Source organism: Lactuca serriola, chromosome 6 (genome assembly GCF_051521515.1).
Source record: "Lactuca serriola cultivar US96UC23 chromosome 6, Lser_US96UC23_V15, whole genome shotgun sequence".
Lineage (NCBI taxonomy): Eukaryota > Viridiplantae > Streptophyta > Magnoliopsida > Asterales > Asteraceae > Lactuca > Lactuca serriola.
The window spans coordinates 71,711,237-71,730,793 of record NC_136413.1 but is presented as its reverse complement, the minus strand read 5'-3'; the positions used below and the strand labels follow the sequence as shown (position 1 = coordinate 71,730,793).

The 19,557-nt window shown below is 33.8% G+C and overlaps 1 protein-coding gene across 1 annotated transcript; it reads right to left on the bottom strand.

The window, feature by feature from the left end:
• Positions 1-4,547: 4,547 nt before the first annotated feature.
• On the bottom strand, positions 4,548-5,948 carry LOC145058197 (polygalacturonase-like). Its single transcript, XM_079006107.1, has 3 exons — positions 5,505-5,948; positions 5,094-5,383; positions 4,548-4,995 (listed from the first exon to the last, which is right to left on the bottom strand). The coding sequence occupies exons 1-3, from the start codon at positions 5,946-5,948 to the stop codon at positions 4,548-4,550; spliced, it is 1,182 nt and encodes a 393-aa protein (XP_078862233.1).
• Between the last annotated feature and the right edge of the window lie 13,609 nt (positions 5,949-19,557).

The following is a 19,557-nucleotide window of genomic DNA, read 5'->3' as shown; positions in this document are numbered from 1 at the left end:
TATTTTAGTTCTTATTTGTCTAGCCTGAATCTATCGTCGTTACATTATACAAATTACCATTTTTCAAAATACAATATATAACTCTATATTATTCTAAAAACCCTATCAAATTATTCTATCTCAACAAACTATATACAACTCTATGTCAATCAATGTGTGACAATAAATACGATAAGTTTATAATTTTTTTAAATAGTAGGTGTAATAGTTGAAAGTTGAAAAGTTATAATATTAAATTAATAAATAAGTAATTAATTTAAAATAATTATGATAAAGAATTTAAAATATGAAATTAGTATGATTTACTCTTGGTTTCATTTATAGTAGATACTAGACAAATATTCATGTGTTGTGCAGTGATATCCCCAATTTTACGGTCCGAAAAAGGACCTTTTATTTTTGCTTATTTAAATCAGAGTATTCTTTAAAGGAATGTATATATGCAGAATTTGTCCCAAAACATGATTTAAGCATTTTCGAAGAAATGTTTTTCGTTCGTATTTTAAAAACTTAGGATGCCATAACTGATATTCAAAACATAAGCATAAACTAAATATTACAGGCCTTACAACAGCTTATTATTATATTGGCCGATACTCCTTAAATCTCTCCTTAGATTTAAACTCATCACACTTTTGCTTTCGTACTGCTACCTGTGATACAAAGAAACTAAGTGGGTTAGGCGGGTAAGGCTTGATGAGTACGTAGAGTTTTCAACCGACAATAATATAATTAATTTTAAGTATACATTTCACCAACAAATAACCCAATTACTCATCCCTGTTATTCTCATTCACATATTCTAAAGTGATGATCTCAAGGGATCACCCGTGAGAAATGAGTAGAAATTGTCGCCTTGGGGATTATTGGCAATACATGTCCATAAGGCAACTATAGGGGGATATAGTACACCGAATGAACGTATAGTTCATTAACACCTAGACTGCGTATAATAGTTCGTGGTCGTCATTTATACGTTACTAGACGATAATTCACCCTTGGTACAATTAGTACCTAAACACCCTCACCCTTTTATTATTTCACCTTTCACATCCCTTTTCTACCCATTATGGTATGACAAAAAAATAATTTAATATTATATCAAAATATATTCTAACAAGTAAAGTCATACAAGTATTAAAGTTACATCTAATGGGCACACATAATATTTAATTAGTTAAATACTTTATATATATATATATATATATATATATATATATATATATATATATATATATGTATGATGAAAGTGACTATGCACTCACCGGTTAAAAGTGGATGCCTCATAATTTGGGCAACGCTTCGCCTTAGCAGTTAGCTTTTCTTGTGACCTACGAACATATCACCGAGTCTTAGTCTCATATTCCTGGTGACTAATGATAGTCTAGATTCCTCAACAATATCAATGTCTACATCAAGATCTATCAAGTAAGGAGCAACTAGGTAAGATCATATCGGATGTAGAGTCTGTTTGGTATACAAAGTATACTGTTTGGAAGTCCCACGTTAAACACCTCACAAAACTTAGACTAGATATCACCCCCGTAATTACATCAATCAGTAATATGACTTGAAATCATTGACAAATGTTATTTATAAATTCATAACAACAATTATGATTATAAATATAAATTACACTTGATATAAAATAAGTGTAGCTTAACTTATAGAGATTTTCCTAACAAAAGTTCAGAAATTGACTGTCTTTATATTGACGAATTCCTATTCACGAGATCTTCGATTCTCATTTAGATTGTTTTGCCTAACAATCGACCAATCTCCATTTTGGTTTCTGTGTCATACATTGTTCTGCTGAAACTTTGAAAAATCATAATTTCCTCATCCGAAGTCAGATTTAGATGTTCTCTATATGTACGCGTTTGCTTTTATGTTAACTACGACTTTTGTTTAAATTACTTAGGCTAATAAGCAATCCATATCTGTTTCACTATTTACGACACTTGAAGTCGTTGCGTTGAACACGAAATTTCGACGAATCATAACTATTTCAGACGAAGTTAGATTTAAGAGTTCCTTATATCTTCGAAATCATCTTCATGACTACTTCAATGTTCATCAAAGCTATTTATCCTAATTAATATTTATTTTTAATATTTTTTATCCATGTTTATTAAATCTTCACCTAATATTATATACACACATAAATCACATATATTCAAACAAATTTCTTTTATTTATTCATAATAGATTACAATCGTTAACCGATGTCAGTTACATGTATATTAATGTGTTAGTGCGAAACGCAGATGTTACATGTGCATAATACAATTATAAAATTGAAATATTTTCAAATAAATGTTTTTTTAACATAACGGTGTTGTTTTAACTTTTAAATAATAATTATTATACTAAGTTGATATAACACGTTCACTCAAATACTTTATTGAATTCCAAATGCTCCAAATGTTCAAGTCATATTTAACATATAGTATCTTATATATATATATATATATATATATATATATATATATATATATATATATATATATATATTGCTATTCACTATGTTAGTTTAACAATTTGTTAGATTTTAGAACAAAACAACTTATTTTTCGAAATTCCAGAATTGTTTATTGCATTTCAAAGTTGTTCTTGAAATTTTAGAGTTTTTTTAAAAACTCTTATATTTCAGTTCGAAATCCAGATTGTTAGTCTATAATGTATTTTTTTGTAAACTTTTTTTCTTCAGTCTGGAATCTCCATTCCGGACTTGATGGTTATTTTTCAAAAATAAAAAATTTGGTTATTTTTTTATAAATCCACCTTATATTATGGTTAGATTACTCATTTTCCCTAATTATTTCAACCACTAGTTATTCATATTTAATCTATAGTAATTAGTAATTAATAAACAAATTTAATATGTGCTTAAGATCCACACATCTCCAATGAATCAAGCCACAAATTGGGTGCCTGAGGACATTGAGTTGAAAATGAAAGGATTGTAACTACATAGTTACAAATATGTTCAACTTTATACAAATTTCACCCAAAACTCCACGCCTGTTTAACCATAAAAAATAGTTGTTTTGTTTTTAATTCTAGCACATATTTCCTGAACATATGGAATTCATACATAAAACGAAATTATAGGTTTAAACCTACTTGAAAGAGGCATGTTACCTAAAAGTATCAAACACCATCGTTGTACAAATCGAGCTTCGCCTGTGAATCACCAACTTTCTTCTCGCTACATTGCATTGACTCTTGAATTCCTAGTTGTTGATATCTAACCCACTGGTCTCCATCTCGATTTGGGTGGTGGTCTCACCCCTACTATAATGTGCATTGGTTGTAGCAGTGGATGTTTTAACTTTTGTGATTGAGTGAGGTCTTCATTCGCTTTTAAAAGTTTGGGGACGATTGAAAGCACATGGTTTAAATTTTTAGAGATGATTGTTGGGGTTTAAAACCAATTAGGTTATTACTTATGTTATTTTAAAGTGATATTCAAAGTATGCTACTAAAGACATAACATAGTAACACAAAACAAACATGCCACTAAATATCATTTTGTTTGTAGTGAAAAAGAATAAAAAAACTTGTCATCTTGTTGCTAAGATCATAATTTTGATGTGCTATAGCATCAAGGGGTGTTATTTTGGAGTATCATAGTTATCCAAAAATAAGGAGAAATTGGATCTATCTTTATTTATAAGAAGTAAATATTTTATTTGTTTCTAAAAGTTGTTAGACAGGATCCATGCAGAGGTCTAACTATATGGGTGCAACAGTGAGTCTTGGTCCACCCAAGACAAATTTGAAGTGAAATATATTTTATATAAAAAAATTATATTTCTTATTTTCTTTTAAATAAAAAACGCTATGACTATGAATTGTGACATTGTTCCTCCCATTCAAAGTGTTTTATTAGTTGTTCATATTTTATAACTGAGAAATTATTTGATCTATTTTAAAACAAAATCGTGAATATACCATCAAATTGTCCTTTTTATGTTCTCATTACTTTGTTCTCATGAGATCATTATAACACAGCATTATGGACTACTTCACATGACAACCTAATCTCAAACATCAAACAATTCATAAAATTTACAAATTTAACAAAACCACATATATAGTTGGCTTTAATATTCATACGAACACAACTTTTTTTTTTATATATAACATAACCTACCTAAAGAAAAAAAAAACATAATTGGATAATTACAGCCGTCCAAATAAAAAATTAATTACAGTTACATATTACAAGTTCACATATGAAAGTGCAAACAAATGACTACAATTCCAACACAATTTCATAATCATATATATTTTTATTAATAAATAGTAACTACTATAGAATTAAAAATATAATAGTAACGCATTGATATTTTCTAACTACGTTTTACCACTAATATGTTAACCATTTGTTCCCAACATGGATGTACATGTAATATGCACAGTTGCACATAATCATTTCCCAAGTTAGTGAAAAAAATTGCGAAAATTGTAAACTAAGAAAAATAATATTTTCCAACATATATAAAGTACTTAAAGTTATGTCCTTGAAACAAGTAGTTCATCTAGAGACAGCTTGTAGGTTGGAGTAAACCAGAAGCAGTACCATCAACATAGGAGCAAAATGACTCCGCAGGTTGGCCCTCATATTGTAGGTTAACATCCTTTAATCTGATCCCAGTGCATGGCTTCCCCTTTTTACAATCAAATTTCACTGCCACTCGGGTCGCTGATGTTCCATATACATCCTCATACACCACGTTGCTAATCTTCACTCCGGTAACCTGATTGGGGCATTTCTGTTTGTGAGGGCAGTAATTTGCATCGATTATGATCGGATTTCTCACGTTCTCCATACTCGCATGTTGGAAAACAACATCCTTCACGAATCCATTGCTACGCCTCGCCCATGTCTTTATCCTTAAACCATTCTGACTACCTATAAGTGTTGCGTTTTTTACTGTTACATTCTGGACTCCCGCTTCTTTCTCTTCCCATCCTAGACTTCCAATGCTGCATATTACATCAACGTACGTAATTCAATACTAATAGACTCCATGAATGAATGAATGATAGTGTTACTTATATAGCAAAAAGTCAAAAAACTGTACCTTATGCCATGACCAGGGCCACACACCACCTTCTCTATCCAGAGATTTGAATTTCCAGGGCCTATCGAAATGCAGTCATCCCCTGTTGAGATCTTAGAATTCAAGATTGTGACATCTTTGGAATTCATTAAATGGATTCCATCTGTGTTAGGGCTGAGCCCGGGTGCTGAAATATTCACGCCTTCTAGCTTGGTATTGTTGCATGCATAGATAATAATGTGGAACATTTGGCTGTTTAATGACTTCATATTACTGATCACTATGTTTTGGGAATGGTAGATGCCAAATGTCTGCAATGTTCATAATAATATACATTAATTAATCTTAATTAGCAACAAGAATATTACAAAACACTGTTAAAAAGTTACGTATATATTATAATGTGTTGCATGCATGCATGTAAGTACGTACCGTAGCTCCTCTAGGGCATGTTTTCTTTCCAGAGGATTTGCAATTCCATAGAGGAGTGCCGTTGGCGTCCAGGATTCCACCGGAGATGGTAACGTTGTTAGCTCTGTACAACTTAATCCAAACTTCGGTGTTGCCGAGAGCATTATACGTGTTGGAGGGGGCCACTAAAGTACCATCTATGTTGAATCTGATGGCTTTGCTCTTACATGTTATGCCGGAGAATGTGAGCTCAGATGAAATTAGGTATCTGCCTTTGGGCACATAGATGATGGCGGGATTAGTTGAGGCACAGGACAAATTCCATACGTTAAGGAACGCAGTTGTTGAGTCTATGAAGCCGTTTGCGTTTGCTCCAAAACTTAGGACGTTATATGTAACCACCTTTGCTGATGAGTATTGGAGTAGGACAAAAAGCAAGACCGGGGCTATTGGTTTGATCACCATGGATATATAGACCTTAATTTCTGACTCTCTGAACCTGTATGCGTGCGTACGATCAATTAAGCATGCTCTAATTATAATATAGTATGTAAACGTATATATAAAACACATATCCCAAAAAAAAAATTGTAAACTTCTCAAAAAAACGTATCACGATAGTTTTATGCACGCACTATTGCAATTTTATAGTATTTTATAACAAATAAAACATTAGAAGGACCCCAAATTATTAATCTAACTGGAATTGGGTAAATGGGTTTGGATTATTGGACCGGGGTAACTTATTTAATTTATTTTAATTAAATAACCATTTAGTTAATATAATAAAATATTTAAGTCTGTATATTTGAATGAGTTTGACATTATTTCTTTCGCATGGTTATTTTTATTTATTGTTAATTTTTATATGAATGAATTTATTATTAGAAAAAAATACTAAAATAGTATTTGTAATGGTGATTGTGAACTTGAGTTCTCAATTGTATTGACTATATATAATCAATAACAATACAGATTACTATTTTTAAAGGTTTAATTTATTTGTTTTGTTCATTGTGAATTTTTTTCCTCCTCCGTTTGAAAGAAAAAAAAACTTTCCGTGCTTTGTATTAAAACAAAAATAAATAAATAACACTTGAACTTTAATTTTAAAAAAAACTAAAATTAAGTTTAAAAAATCTAGGGTATGTGCCATGTGAAAAAAAATTATTACAAAATATGGGTTATAGATATTGTTAGCAACAGTATATTGATAGAAGTATATTTGTAGATGTTCAAATCATGAAAAATCCTCGTGAATAATTCTAAAACGTTGAATCCTCTGACTATTATGTTTTAAATTATCTTTTATCTTTGCTAATAAAATTTTAATTGGATTTTGATTTTGGATTTGCCACCTGATGAATTGATCAGAAGCTTGGTAAACTCATATACGTTGAAATTTTTACACACTTTCATAGCTCAATTTTTTCTTTTCTGTTTGGGCTAATAGCAACAGTTCGCTGAGATATCTTTCTTCTCCGGCAAACCTTCGCCATATTCTACCACAAATTCCGGTGATGAATGCCTATAATTTTTATTTTCTTTTTCCATTCTGATCTTTAGGTGCAATTGTTTTTTCTGTACCTAAACTAGCTAGGCCAATCAACCTTAACAATTATATTATGAATTACAAGTATTAATTACCTTAAACCGTCGCCAAAATAAGAAGAAGATAGAATGCCCACTAAAAAGTTTCCTTCAATTATCCCTTTGAAACCATTAATGCTTAACTTTCTTTCTCTAAGATCCGCTCTCGTGTCTGTGGGACTGAAGAGAGAGTTCTTAGATCTATATTTATAAGGGATATCGGCGTAGTTTTCGGAGGTGGTAAACATTCTTACGGCTAACGTCTTCATCTCCTGATCTTTTGGATGTTGACTCCAATTCGGTTTCTCATTTTTACATCCCTGGCCCCTCGTTTCTTAACTTTTTCCATATTAATTTACCATCAGCCAACCATTATATTAGTTTGAACAGGTTTTAAAAAATGGTCCATACTTTACAAAAATTCAAAATTTTACTTTAAATATATTTTGTTACATGGTTTATCCTTATGGTTTCAACTTATTATACGGTGTTGGTCACTATCATTTTATTTTATTTGATATTTGATCTATAATTACTATATTGTCCCTAGTTGATATTATAATTTACTTATGTTATTGTTTTGTTTATTATAATTATTATCCAACCTATTATTAATCACCATCCTTCTCCCTTCCGTAGTTGAATGTGAGATACACGGCCCAAAATCAATCACATTTTATTTGATCGAAGCTTTTATAATATTTTATTGAGTTGAGCTCGAATATTAAAATATACAACTCGTGAAGCTCGCAAACATAACTAAACTTAGTAGAAATTACATGTTTACCATTTGTATATATAATTATTTTTCATACATAAAAAACCCTAAAATTTGTGGAAATTTCTTTCGGTCCTTCTTCCGGCTCTGAGCTCTCACGATCACCCTCCGCCTCCAAATATTTTACTAAAATCCTAATTGTCGCTAAATTCTCCCCGGCTCATGCTCGTCAGTACTTCCGCTCACAATTTCATATCTATTTCTTTAGCATAAATAAATAGACCGATCCCGCATATCTATTTCTTTAGCATAAATAAATAGACCGATCCTAAAGTGTTGCGGGATGTGTGACCACACATGACCTAAATAAATAGGATCTATGTTTTAACCAAATTATGTGGTAAGATGTTAATATATATTATTTTATTTAGTTTTGAACTAGTAAAAGTATATAGTTCAACAAGCCTAATGACCTTTTCTCTTTCCAAATTTTTACGATGTTTGATTTATTAAATCAAATCGAGCATTTACTCCAAGTTACATTTTAACTATTGATTATATTTTACTTTTCACAATCTACTTCACCTTAATTTCTTTTATTAAAAGTTGGATTTCGACCCTAGCAAGGGGCTTTGTCCCTTGGACCCGGCTAGGGGTTGCTGCCCCTGGGACCCAAATCTCAGGGGCGTTGCACCGGACCCCCGTTTGTTCAGGGACTTTGCCCCTAAATGACAGTCTACTTTTAATATTGAATAAACTTAAACAAGTGTGCACTCCTGCACCTTCCTTACTTGATTAATATTCATCAATATTGATGTTGGTCAACAAGTAAATGTTGGAATAGTGTCTAAGGCTGCAACTATATTAGGCAAATATTTGACCCGGTTGTGCATGGTCCTTTTGGGTTGCCTTCACCATAGCAACTTGATAGGATGATTTATTAAGAGAGAGTAAATATTATTAATATATTATGAGAATAATATAAAGAATAATAATATTGTTATTTGATTAATATAAGTCATAGAATTAATTGGAATTAATTTGGTGACTTAAAGAGATTAATTAAATAAAAGGGTATAAACTGACAATTGTTTGATAGTTAAACTTTAGACTGTAAATCCATATAGATAGGGATTGGACGGATTCTACAAGCTAAGGATTGCTTCAAATCGTCCAAGAGTTATCTAAGGAATGGATTTGGATAGTTTTAAGAGAAGATTATCCAATTAGGGTTTAGGTTGTAACCCTTAAGGAGTCTACAAGTATAAATAGACCCTATGGCATAAGGAAATCGGTACTTCACCTAAAGTAGAGAAGCCCTAGCCGAATTCCTCCCCTCTCCTCTCTCCCAAATCATCCTCCTTGCTATTTGGTGTTTGTAAGCCATTAGATGAGTGACAATTGTGACTCTAGAAGCTCCAAGACAACAAGATCAACAAGGAATTCAAAGATATGATTCTAGATCTGTTTAACATTGTTCTTATTCCTAAATAGTCATTTGAAGTCTTGGATTCAAAGCATGTTTAATTAGAAAGCCTAGATCCAAGCATTAGGGTTTTGCATGCGCACATAGGAAAGTTCTTATGGCTAAAACCCATCAGTAAACCCATTACACTTAAATACAGTTAATGAAACAAATCACCAACACCCTTTACCTTTTGTAAATTTATATGTCTAATTTACTTTAGTTTTTCCTCACCAGAGTTCATCCTCTTAAATTCATTTTGCTTATATATATATATATATATATATATATATATATATATATATATATATATATATATATATATAAAAGATGGTAATTAATGGCCTATTTTTACTTTGGGAAGCAAAATGCCTTCAAAGCCACAAAAACCTATAAAATTAATCATGTCTTACTCATTATGTTATGTCTCTTGATTGTGGCATAAAAAAATCAGATGTCATTATTTCTATATTCTCATTATATATCCCTAACTCTAGATATCTATTGTTTAATTCATTTGTCTAATTATTAAATGATTACACACTATGGGTATATATGTATATCTTTGCAATAAATAATTATCATCTTTGTATCTATCCCTAACTCTTTAAGTCTTTATATGTTTTTTTTAATGTCATATAGATATTGGTTTGGTATATATTTCTCACTTTTAACAAGATGAACATATGTAAAGGCATTCTAGAATGCACAAGTACTTCCTTAAAGTTCAATATTAGCAATAGAAGGTTACCAAAAGCTTTGATTCTGCTAAAGTAGGCAATGATGTTTGTAAACAAAATGCTGCTATTAAACCTTGTGCACCAAGGTAAAAAAAAAAAGCAAAAGAGAATTGAATGGATTAACTTCTTGATCCTCTTGTAGACATCGTACAAAGCACAAAAAAGAAATAAAACATGCTGTGATTTTTTATTCAATTAATAAACTGAAACTTGACATCTATTTATACTAAAAAAAAAGAATATAATCATATTCTAATACCAAAACTAGGAAAAGCAATGTATATAATCAAAGTTTTGCTACAATACCCCTAGTTAAACTAGAAATAAAAAAATTCTAAAAAAATTTCATGGTAACCGATTAATCCAACAATCACCCCCTTAATCGATTTAGTCATACCACTCGTTCACATTAGTGCCGATTCCACTTCGAGTAGATTTGTCTGTTGTTTCTCTTATTTAATTATGACACTCGTTATTGTAGTGACCAAACTCGCCACATTTGTAACATTTAACATGACTTTGATCCCGGACACATTCATTACCATCTCGACTCTTCCCATGTTAACATTTAATTTACATTGAATCCAACTCGAAATATTGCTTTATTAAATCCATGATTTGAAGAAAAACACTTAGGCATCAAATCAAGTAACTTTTTCATCAAATTCACTTCTTGAAGCTCATAACCAAGACTCCTTTCTTTTGAGGCTAATCCGGATAATTTATTCAAAAAATCATCGACCATTTCTGTATCGCATACAAATTCGGGTTAGACATTTAAGATATAATAACTAATAATTATTCGGTATATGCTTTACAAGCAAAAAAATAGATGTTTTTAATAGAAGATTATTTTTGATAAATAATCTTAATGAGATTATAGTAGTCGTGATGATGATTTTGTGGGTATATAGAATGCTTGAATCTGACTTCGTATGAAAAAGTTATGATTGTTCAAAGATTTTTGTTCAACCCTATACAACAAAGTATGTTGTAAAACATGAATCAAATAGAGGTTGCATCTTAGCATAAGCAATCTAAATGAAAGTTGTAATAATCATAAAACTGAGTGTTTGCATATAGAGAACTCCCAAATCCAAATCCAACTTCATATGAGGATGTTGTGATTTTTCGAAGATTCATCGTAACAGCGTGCGACACAAGAAATCGAAATCAAAATCGGTTGACCGGTAGCCAAACCAATGTAAATGAAAGTTGAAGATCTCGTAAATAGAAATCTGTCAATATAAAGATAGTTGAGAAAGGAGATCGTATAAAAGAGTTATCACTTTTATATGGGTATTAAGAGTCTAATCCCTTTAAATAATCCTATATGTATTTTTATCATACTTATTGGGTAAAAAGGATATATATATATATATATATATATATATATATATATATATATATGTGTGTGTGTGTGTGTGTGTGTGATAATTATGAGAGACCATGTCCAACATAGTACTACAGAGAGAAACATAGAGAGAGAGAGAGAGAGAGAGATGAGATATGGTGAGAGACCATACCCAAACATTGTACTATTGTACTACTGAAAGTAGTCATCTGGCAGAGTATTGATGATGACCACGAACTATTCTAGACAATCTAGTGGAACACTAGCAGACTCGTAATTTGTAGGTGTTAATGAATCATGTTATCCGAGATTTTAGATTGTGTGTTTATTCGAGTACTCTATCCTCTCCTCCCATGGTTTCATTATTGACGTATATTGCTATAGAATCCCCAAAGTAGTATTTTCTCCTTGTTACTTCCATCAATCCTTTAGGATAGATCCTTTGAGATCATCAATTTAGGATTAAAGTGTGAGAATAACGGTAATGGGTAATCAGGTTATTTGTTTGGTGTAAAAGATATATATTTAAGAGATTTAATTATTATTGTGGTTTGAAAACCCTATGTTCTCACCGGGCTACCAAGCCTGACCCACTCAGTTTCTTTGGTAACGGTATGAAGGTTCATGGATATTGATGTTTCAATCTAATGAGAAATTCAAGGAGTTTTAGGCCATTAAATAAATTGATGTAAGGCATGTAAATAATCGTTTATGCTTATGTTCCTCTATCAGTTATGACATCCCAAGCTTTCAAGTATTAATAAAAAAACGACTCTTCGGAAATGCTTTTGATATTGATATCATTTCACATTAATAATGTTTTGGGACAAATTCTGCACTAATAAAAGAATAATCTGTTATAAATAAGAATAAATAAAATTTCTTTTAATTGGTCGTAAAATTAGGGATGTCACGGTTGGTATCATATCATTAGTTTAAGTGGACTATGAATTTTGAGGGGTTTTTTACTTAAACTTAGAATTTTAGCGATGATCGTGAGGTTAGTCTATTTTATTTGAGGTATTATATCTGAATTAACACAAGTGTTGGCTTACTTTAAGATAAAATGCCTAATTTTCTATTATGTGCTAAATAAATTATAGCATGGTTTAGGTTGCCTACCTAGATTTCTATTTAAAAAGGATTTAAGGCATGTTGTTGGCCTTGATTTGGAAACTTTATGTGTTCAGATTCTAAATGTATAAATTAATGTATTGGAACTGGCATATAACTTTTTTGGGGTGATAAGGAGGATTATGCATCTAAACATAACTAAAACCTTCTCTATTATAATATATTTGAGGTTCCGATACACTTAACAATTGTTCTAGTGTACAAAACGTCATGGTGAGAACATGCAACGGACTGGCCAGATTCGGGATTTCTTCATGATTATCTTATGAAAACTTACCTTAATCATATTAGATCAACCCTAATCCTATTTTTTGATATATATGACTATAATCTTGATCTAATTAAAGATATTTATCAACTAATAAAATATTTAATTTCCTTATATGATAATTAATTAATTATTTTGATTACTTTGGTAATTATCTTGAAAGAAATCTTGAATAAATCAAATATAGATAATTAGGAAATTAATTGTTAATTGAAATTATTTGTTATTTGATCCTCCATGTTTTAAATGTTTAAAACTTGTCCTCAAGTTTTAAAATTTATATTTTGTGATTAAAAGTTTAAATTTAGACAACTTAAATTTCAAACCCTAGATTTTAAAAGGTTTAAAATACAACCCTATACTAATATAATATTACAAGAATAATATATATATATATATATATATATATATGTATGTATGTATAACTAAAATGCTAGTCTTACCGTTAGTAGGCCTCATTCATGAAGCCGATCTATAAGGTGGGTATAAGGTTGCGGCCTATAAAATGGCGCTTAATGGGTGTACACTCACACCTACCGCTTGCTTGATCAGTGGAGGGTCGTTAGCCGAACGGGTAGGATAGGGCAACCTCATCCTCTCATTAAAATTATAATAAATAATACAAAGTAACTACACATTTTTAAAATTTCCCAATCTTAGTTACTTTAGGAAAAGTGAATTGATGCAATCCCATGAAATTACACTTTGCACCCTTGCTAAGAAGTTAGTGGAGCGTGTGTGGTTTACCGGCACATCGAATAGGTGATCGTTACAATGAAGGCACCATGTGAATTTGCATGGTAATTCACACCCGCTTTGTGATCCTCGGTATCCCAGTCACAAACAAGAGGGGCATATCGAGATTTAAACATGCCATTGAATATTTTCAATGAATCTCATCCGAACCTAGGAATTCTCAATACATTTAGGACTTATAGTTAGTTTTTATGGTGGAGAATTAGTGAATCGTCATTCACTTACCTTCAATTTATTTGCATGTTAGATTACGGCATCCCTCTTCTAATATGTAAATGTTGTTGTTGGATCCTAGCCCTAATTTTTCTTATTGGGTGATAATTAGGGATTCATATTCTAATCTATCTTTGTCCTTTCTATTTGTAGATGTCGAACGCAAACAACGCTGTTGCTAGTTTTTTCACGTTGATGAGCCTTTGCCAAAAGGTCACCTTCGATGGAACGAACTTTAGCGAATGGATAAGATACATTCGCACCATTACTCTCTATGAGGATAAGGAGTATGTCCTCGATGAGAAGCTCGAGAAGATCAACCCTAAAATCGCTACTCCGGCTGAAATTACCGCTTTTGAAACTCATGAGCGAGATGCAACGAAGGTACATTGCATCATGATAGCCACCATGAACTCCGAATTCCAAAAGTCCTACGAGGACATGTACCCGTACGAGATGCATCAAGACTTATTTGAGAGATACCACCAGAACGCGAGACAAGAGCGTTATGAGATTTTCACTAACATGATTTCCGCTAAGATGGGTCATGGAGAATCTCTTACCGTGCACCTGCAAAAGATGCAAAGGTATGTCGACCGCCTTCGCAAGTTAAATGTTGACTTTGGGGAAGACTTGGCGATCGACATGGTGCTTCACTCTTTGCCTCCGATGTACAATCAATTTAGGATGACCTACCACATGAACAAAGAGGAGGTCACCCTAAGCAAACTCCAAGGTCTCTTGAGGGTCGCTGAGAGCAACTTCAAAGACAAGTCTGTTGCACCAACTCCCAATCCACCTGCTGCTCCTATCTTGGCTATTGGTCAAGGAAAGGGAAAGAAGAGGAAGGCTTCGTCTAAGAATTATCACAAGGTTAAAGCCCGAGATGGTGCCTCTTCTAGTGGAACCAAAGTTGATCCCGCTAAGCCCTGTCCTAACCCTAAGGAGGCAGAGTGCAACCACTGCCACAAGATAGGACATTGGAAGAGAAGCTGCCCAGAGTACCTGCAAGCCATCAAGGAAGGAAAGATCAAGCCATCTTTCGTAGGTATATACACAATTAAATCTAACGATTCTAATCATTCTATTTCTTGGGTTCTTGATACCGATTGTGGTTACCACATTTGTTCTAATGTGCAGAGACTAAGAAGAAGTAGGGATGTGGAGCAAGGAAGGATCAATCTAATCATGGGGAACAGAAGATCGTCGCCTGTGACCAAGATTGGAGTGTATTCTTTAGTGCTTAGGAATAATTTATGTTTAGATTTGAACAATTGTTGCTATTCGCCAGAAATGGCTAGAAACATCATTTCATTTCATGGTTTATATAGACAAGGTTTTAGATTTTCTTTTAATAATGAGAATGGTTCTATTTTGGCTTATCTAAATGGTGTCTTTTACTTTGAAGCTATACCATGTAATGGAATTTATGAAACTGTTATGATTGTTGATAACTTAGGAAATGATGTTTTGAACATAGATTCTTCCACTAGTATGGATAAAGCATCCTTGTGGCATTGTCGTCTTGGACATGTCAACAAGAAACGCATAGCCCAACTCCAAAAGGATGGAGTGTTGGAGTCATTCGACCTTAGGGAAGATGACACATGCGAGTCTTGTTTACTTGGAAAGATGACTAAGTCACCCTTCACGAGTACGTGTGAAAGGGGTGAGGGTCTATTGGACTTAATACATACCGATGTATGTGGCCCGTTTAGATCAACCACGAAGGATGGGAACCGCTTCTACGTGACTTTTACCGATGATTATAGTAGATATGGGTATATCTATTTAATCAAGCAAAAGTCAGAAACCTTTGAAAAGTTCAAAGAGTTCAAGAATGAAGTGGAGAATCAATTGGGCAGGAAAATCAAGATGCTTCGATCCGATCGAGGAGGAGAGTACCTAAGTCTTGAATTCCACGATTATCTCAAGGAGTGTGGAATAGTTTCGCAATTGACGCCTCCTAGGACACCACAGTTAAATGGTGTGGCAGAAAGGCGTAATCGAACCCTATTGGATATGGTTCGCTCTATGATGAGTCGTGCTTCACTACCTATCTCTTTTTGCGGGTATGCCTTAGAGACTGCCGCCCATATCCTTAACCGATTCCCTACTAAGAAGGTTGCCAAAACACCTCACAAGATGTGGACAGGGAAAGCTCCCTCATTGGCACATATCAAGGTTTGGGGTTGCGAGGCTTTCGTAAGACGAGATACTCACGACAAGCTTGAACCTCGAATTGAGCGATGTATTTTCATCGGCTACCCGCAGACATCTTTTGGATATCTCTTCTATAGACCGAAGGACAATGTTGTCTTCGTTGCGAGGAGAGGAGTTTTCCGAGAGCGAGAACTCATAGGCCAAGGAGACAGTGCGAGGCAAATCGAGCTTGAAGAGATTCAAGAGTCGATAGATGAAGGAACCTCTACTGCTGGCACTCAACCCGAGAAGGAAACTCCGGTTGAACCGATTGACGAGTCCTTACCTCTTAGATGTTCCGATAGAGTTAGAGTTCATCCCCAGTTTTATGGTTTTCATATTACTACCGAAGGGGGCACGTATATTAGTGATGGTACACTAATAAATCTTGATGAACCTAATAGCTATAAGGAAGCCATGGCAGGCCCGGAGTCTGCAAAATGGAAAGAGGCAATGGATAGCGAGATCCAATCCATGTATGATAACCAAGTTTGGAATTTGGTTGATTATGTGCCCGGACGTAAGACCGTTGGGTGCAAATGGATCTTCAAGAAGAAGACCGACGTGGATGGAAACGTACACACATATAAAGCGCGATTGGTTGCGAAGGGCTTTACTCAAACTCCCGGAGTTGACTATGATGAGACCTTCTCACCAGTTGCGAAGATAAAATCTATTAGAGTGATGCTAGCTATTACCGCATTTCATGATTATGAGATTTGGCAAATGGATGTCAAGACCGCTTTCCTTAACGGGAAGTTGGCTGAGGATGTTTACATGGCTCAGCCAGAGGGGTTTGTGGATCCGAAGCATCCGAATAGAATGTGTAAGCTTGAGAATTCCATTTATGGACTTAAGCAAGCGTCTCGCAGATGGAATCTTTGCTTCGATGAGAAAGTCAAAGAGTTTGGATTTGTACGAAGCGAAGACGAATCATGTGTATATGTCAAAGCCAGTGGGAGTATAGTAAGCTTCCTCGTTCTATATGTCGATGACATATTACTCATAGGAAACGACATCCTGACTCTGCAGGAGGTTAAGTCCTGGCTCGGGAAGTGCTTTGCTATGAAGGACCTCGGAGAGGCTTCCTACATTTTGGGAATAAGGATAGTAAGAGAAAGAAGTAAGAGACTAATTGGACTTAGTCAGAATACTTACTTAGAGAAGGTAATAAAACGTTTTAGTATGGAAAACTCGAAGAAGGGAGAATTACCGATACAAAGTAATGCCAAGTTGAGTATGACTCAAAGTTCGAGTACCAAAGCTGAGATAGCAGAAATGAGCCGAGTACCATACGCTTCCGCAGTTGGCTCAATCATGTAAGCTATGACTTGTACTCGCCCTGATGTAGCCTTCGCTTTGAGCATGTTTAGCAGATATCAAGGGAATCCTGGCAGAGCACATTGGATTGCGGTGAAGAATATCCTTAAGTACCTTCGGAGGATGAAGGAATGGTTCTTAGTCCTCGGAGGGAGTGATGACTTGAAGGTGCGTGGGTATAGTGACGCCAGTTTTCAGACCGACAAGGACAACTACCGTTCGCATTCGGGTTGGGTCTTTACCCTAAATGGAGGAGCAGTGACATGGAAGAGTTCCAAGCAGGAAACCGTAACTGATTCAACGTGCGAATCAGAGTACATTGCAGCGAGCGAAGCGTTGAAGGAGGCAATATGGCTGAAGAACTTCATCGGTGATCTTGGAGTTGTACCTGCCATAAAGGAGCCCATGGAGATTTTCTGTGATAACGAAGGAGCGGTTGCCTTGACCAAGGAACCGAGGGATCATGGTAGATCAAGACATATCGACAGAAAATATCACTTCATTAGACATCGTGTAGAAGAAGGACAACTCGTAGTGAAGAGGATATCATCAGAAGATAACCCAGCAGATCCGCTTACGAAGGGACTGAGTAGGGTTAAGCACTTGCAGCATGCTAGGAGTATTGGGCTGAAGGATGATATTAGCATAGATTCGGTAGTATTAGAAACGTGTAATAGATAAATGTAATTAACATTTGATGATTAAATAAAGGAGTTTTATTTATGAGTAATGTTACTTTCTTATGTTAATTGTTTAACTATTGTTTCACTTTGCATGTTTTGACTTCCAGAATAATTGAGTTTATTAGGAATAATAGAATTATTCAAATTTTCCACAATCGTTCATATGTTGGAAGTAGATATGAATGAAGATTGTCATGAATTGGTTTGTAGATTGTCTGAATGGTATTAGACATAGCAAAGGGTTGTTGCAACGTTCATGAGTGCTTATGAACTAGTTTTGAGCATTGGAACAAACCCGCGCTTGCTGGAATCACCTTATGGAATATGATATAAAAGGGTGATCGCAAGACGATAATATCATATAGTCTTAAAACCTAGATATATGGTTTATTATTTGTTAATTGATTGTACATTGATAATGCGAAAACGCATCAGTAACTTGGTGTTATAAAACGCATTGTTGTGTATAGTTGGTTAATGAATAAGTAAATGCATATAAGTCAAAGTTTATCTGTAACTTTTATCTAAGAAGGTAAAAGCGATATCTTGGCCGCTCGATGATTTGATTTGACTTATGTACCGGGCCCGGTCATAACTGAATTGATGTGTTCGATTAAGTTCTATGTCAAATAAATCAGAGATCGAGAAACCTAAATGCTTGACTAACCATTCCATAGGATTGTCAGCATGATATCTAACAGAGGACTGTACGATCCCTTATCTAAAGGACAAGATTGATTAGATCAGAGTTTGACAGCGTCTTTGAGAGCTACGATTGCAAACCGAATTGTACTTGTGCATATAGTTACTAGACTTATCCAAGTGGGAGACTGTTGGAATAGTGTCTAAGGCTGCAACTATATTAGGTAAATATTTGACCCGGTTGTGCATGGTCCTTTTGGGTTGCCTTCACCATAGAAACTTGATAGGATGATTTATTAAGAGAGAGTAAATATTATTAATATATTATGAGAATAATATAAAGAATAATAATATTGTTATTTGATTAATATAAGTCATAGAATTAATTGGAATTAATTTGGTGACTTAAAGAGATTAATTAAATAAAAGGGTATAAACTGTCAATTGTTTGATAGTTAAACTTTAGACTGTAAATCCATATAGATAGGGATTGGACGGATTCTACAAGCTAAGGATTGCTTCAAATCGTCCAAGAGTTATCTAAGGAATGGATTTGGATAGTTTTAAGAGAAGATTATCCAATTAGGGTTTAGGTTGTAACCCTTAAGGAGTCTACAAGTATAAATAGACCCTATGGCATAAGGAAATCGGTACTTCACCTAAAGTAGAGAAGCCCTAGCCGAATTCCTCCCCTCTCCTCTCTCCCAAATCATCCTCCTTGCTATTTGGTGTTTGTAAGCCATTAGATGAGTGACAATTGTGACTCTAGAAGCTCCAAGACAACAAGATCAACAAGGAATTCAAAGATATGATTCTAGATCTGTTTAACATTGTTCTTATTCCTAAATAGTCATTTGAAGTCTTGGATTCAAAGCATGTTTAATTAGAAAGCCTAGATCCAAGCATTAGGGTTTTGCATGCGCACATAGGAAAGTTCTTATGGCTAAAACCCATCAGTAAACCCATTACACTTAAATACAGTTAATGAA

What these genes read in the sequence shown, in the direction of transcription:
- LOC145058197 (XM_079006107.1), bottom strand. Translation starts at nt 5,948, where the DNA reads ATGGTGATCAAACCAATAGCCCCGGTCTTGCTTTTTGTCCTACTCCAA. An exon ending in CATGCCCTAGAGGAGCTACG is followed by an intron (nt 5,384 to 5,504) that starts GTACGTACTTAC and finishes TGAACATTGCAG; the next exon opens with ACATTTGGCATCTACCATTC. An exon ending in GGCCCTGGTCATGGCATAAG is followed by an intron (nt 4,996 to 5,093) that starts GTACAGTTTTTT and finishes TGTAATATGCAG; the next exon opens with CATTGGAAGTCTAGGATGGG.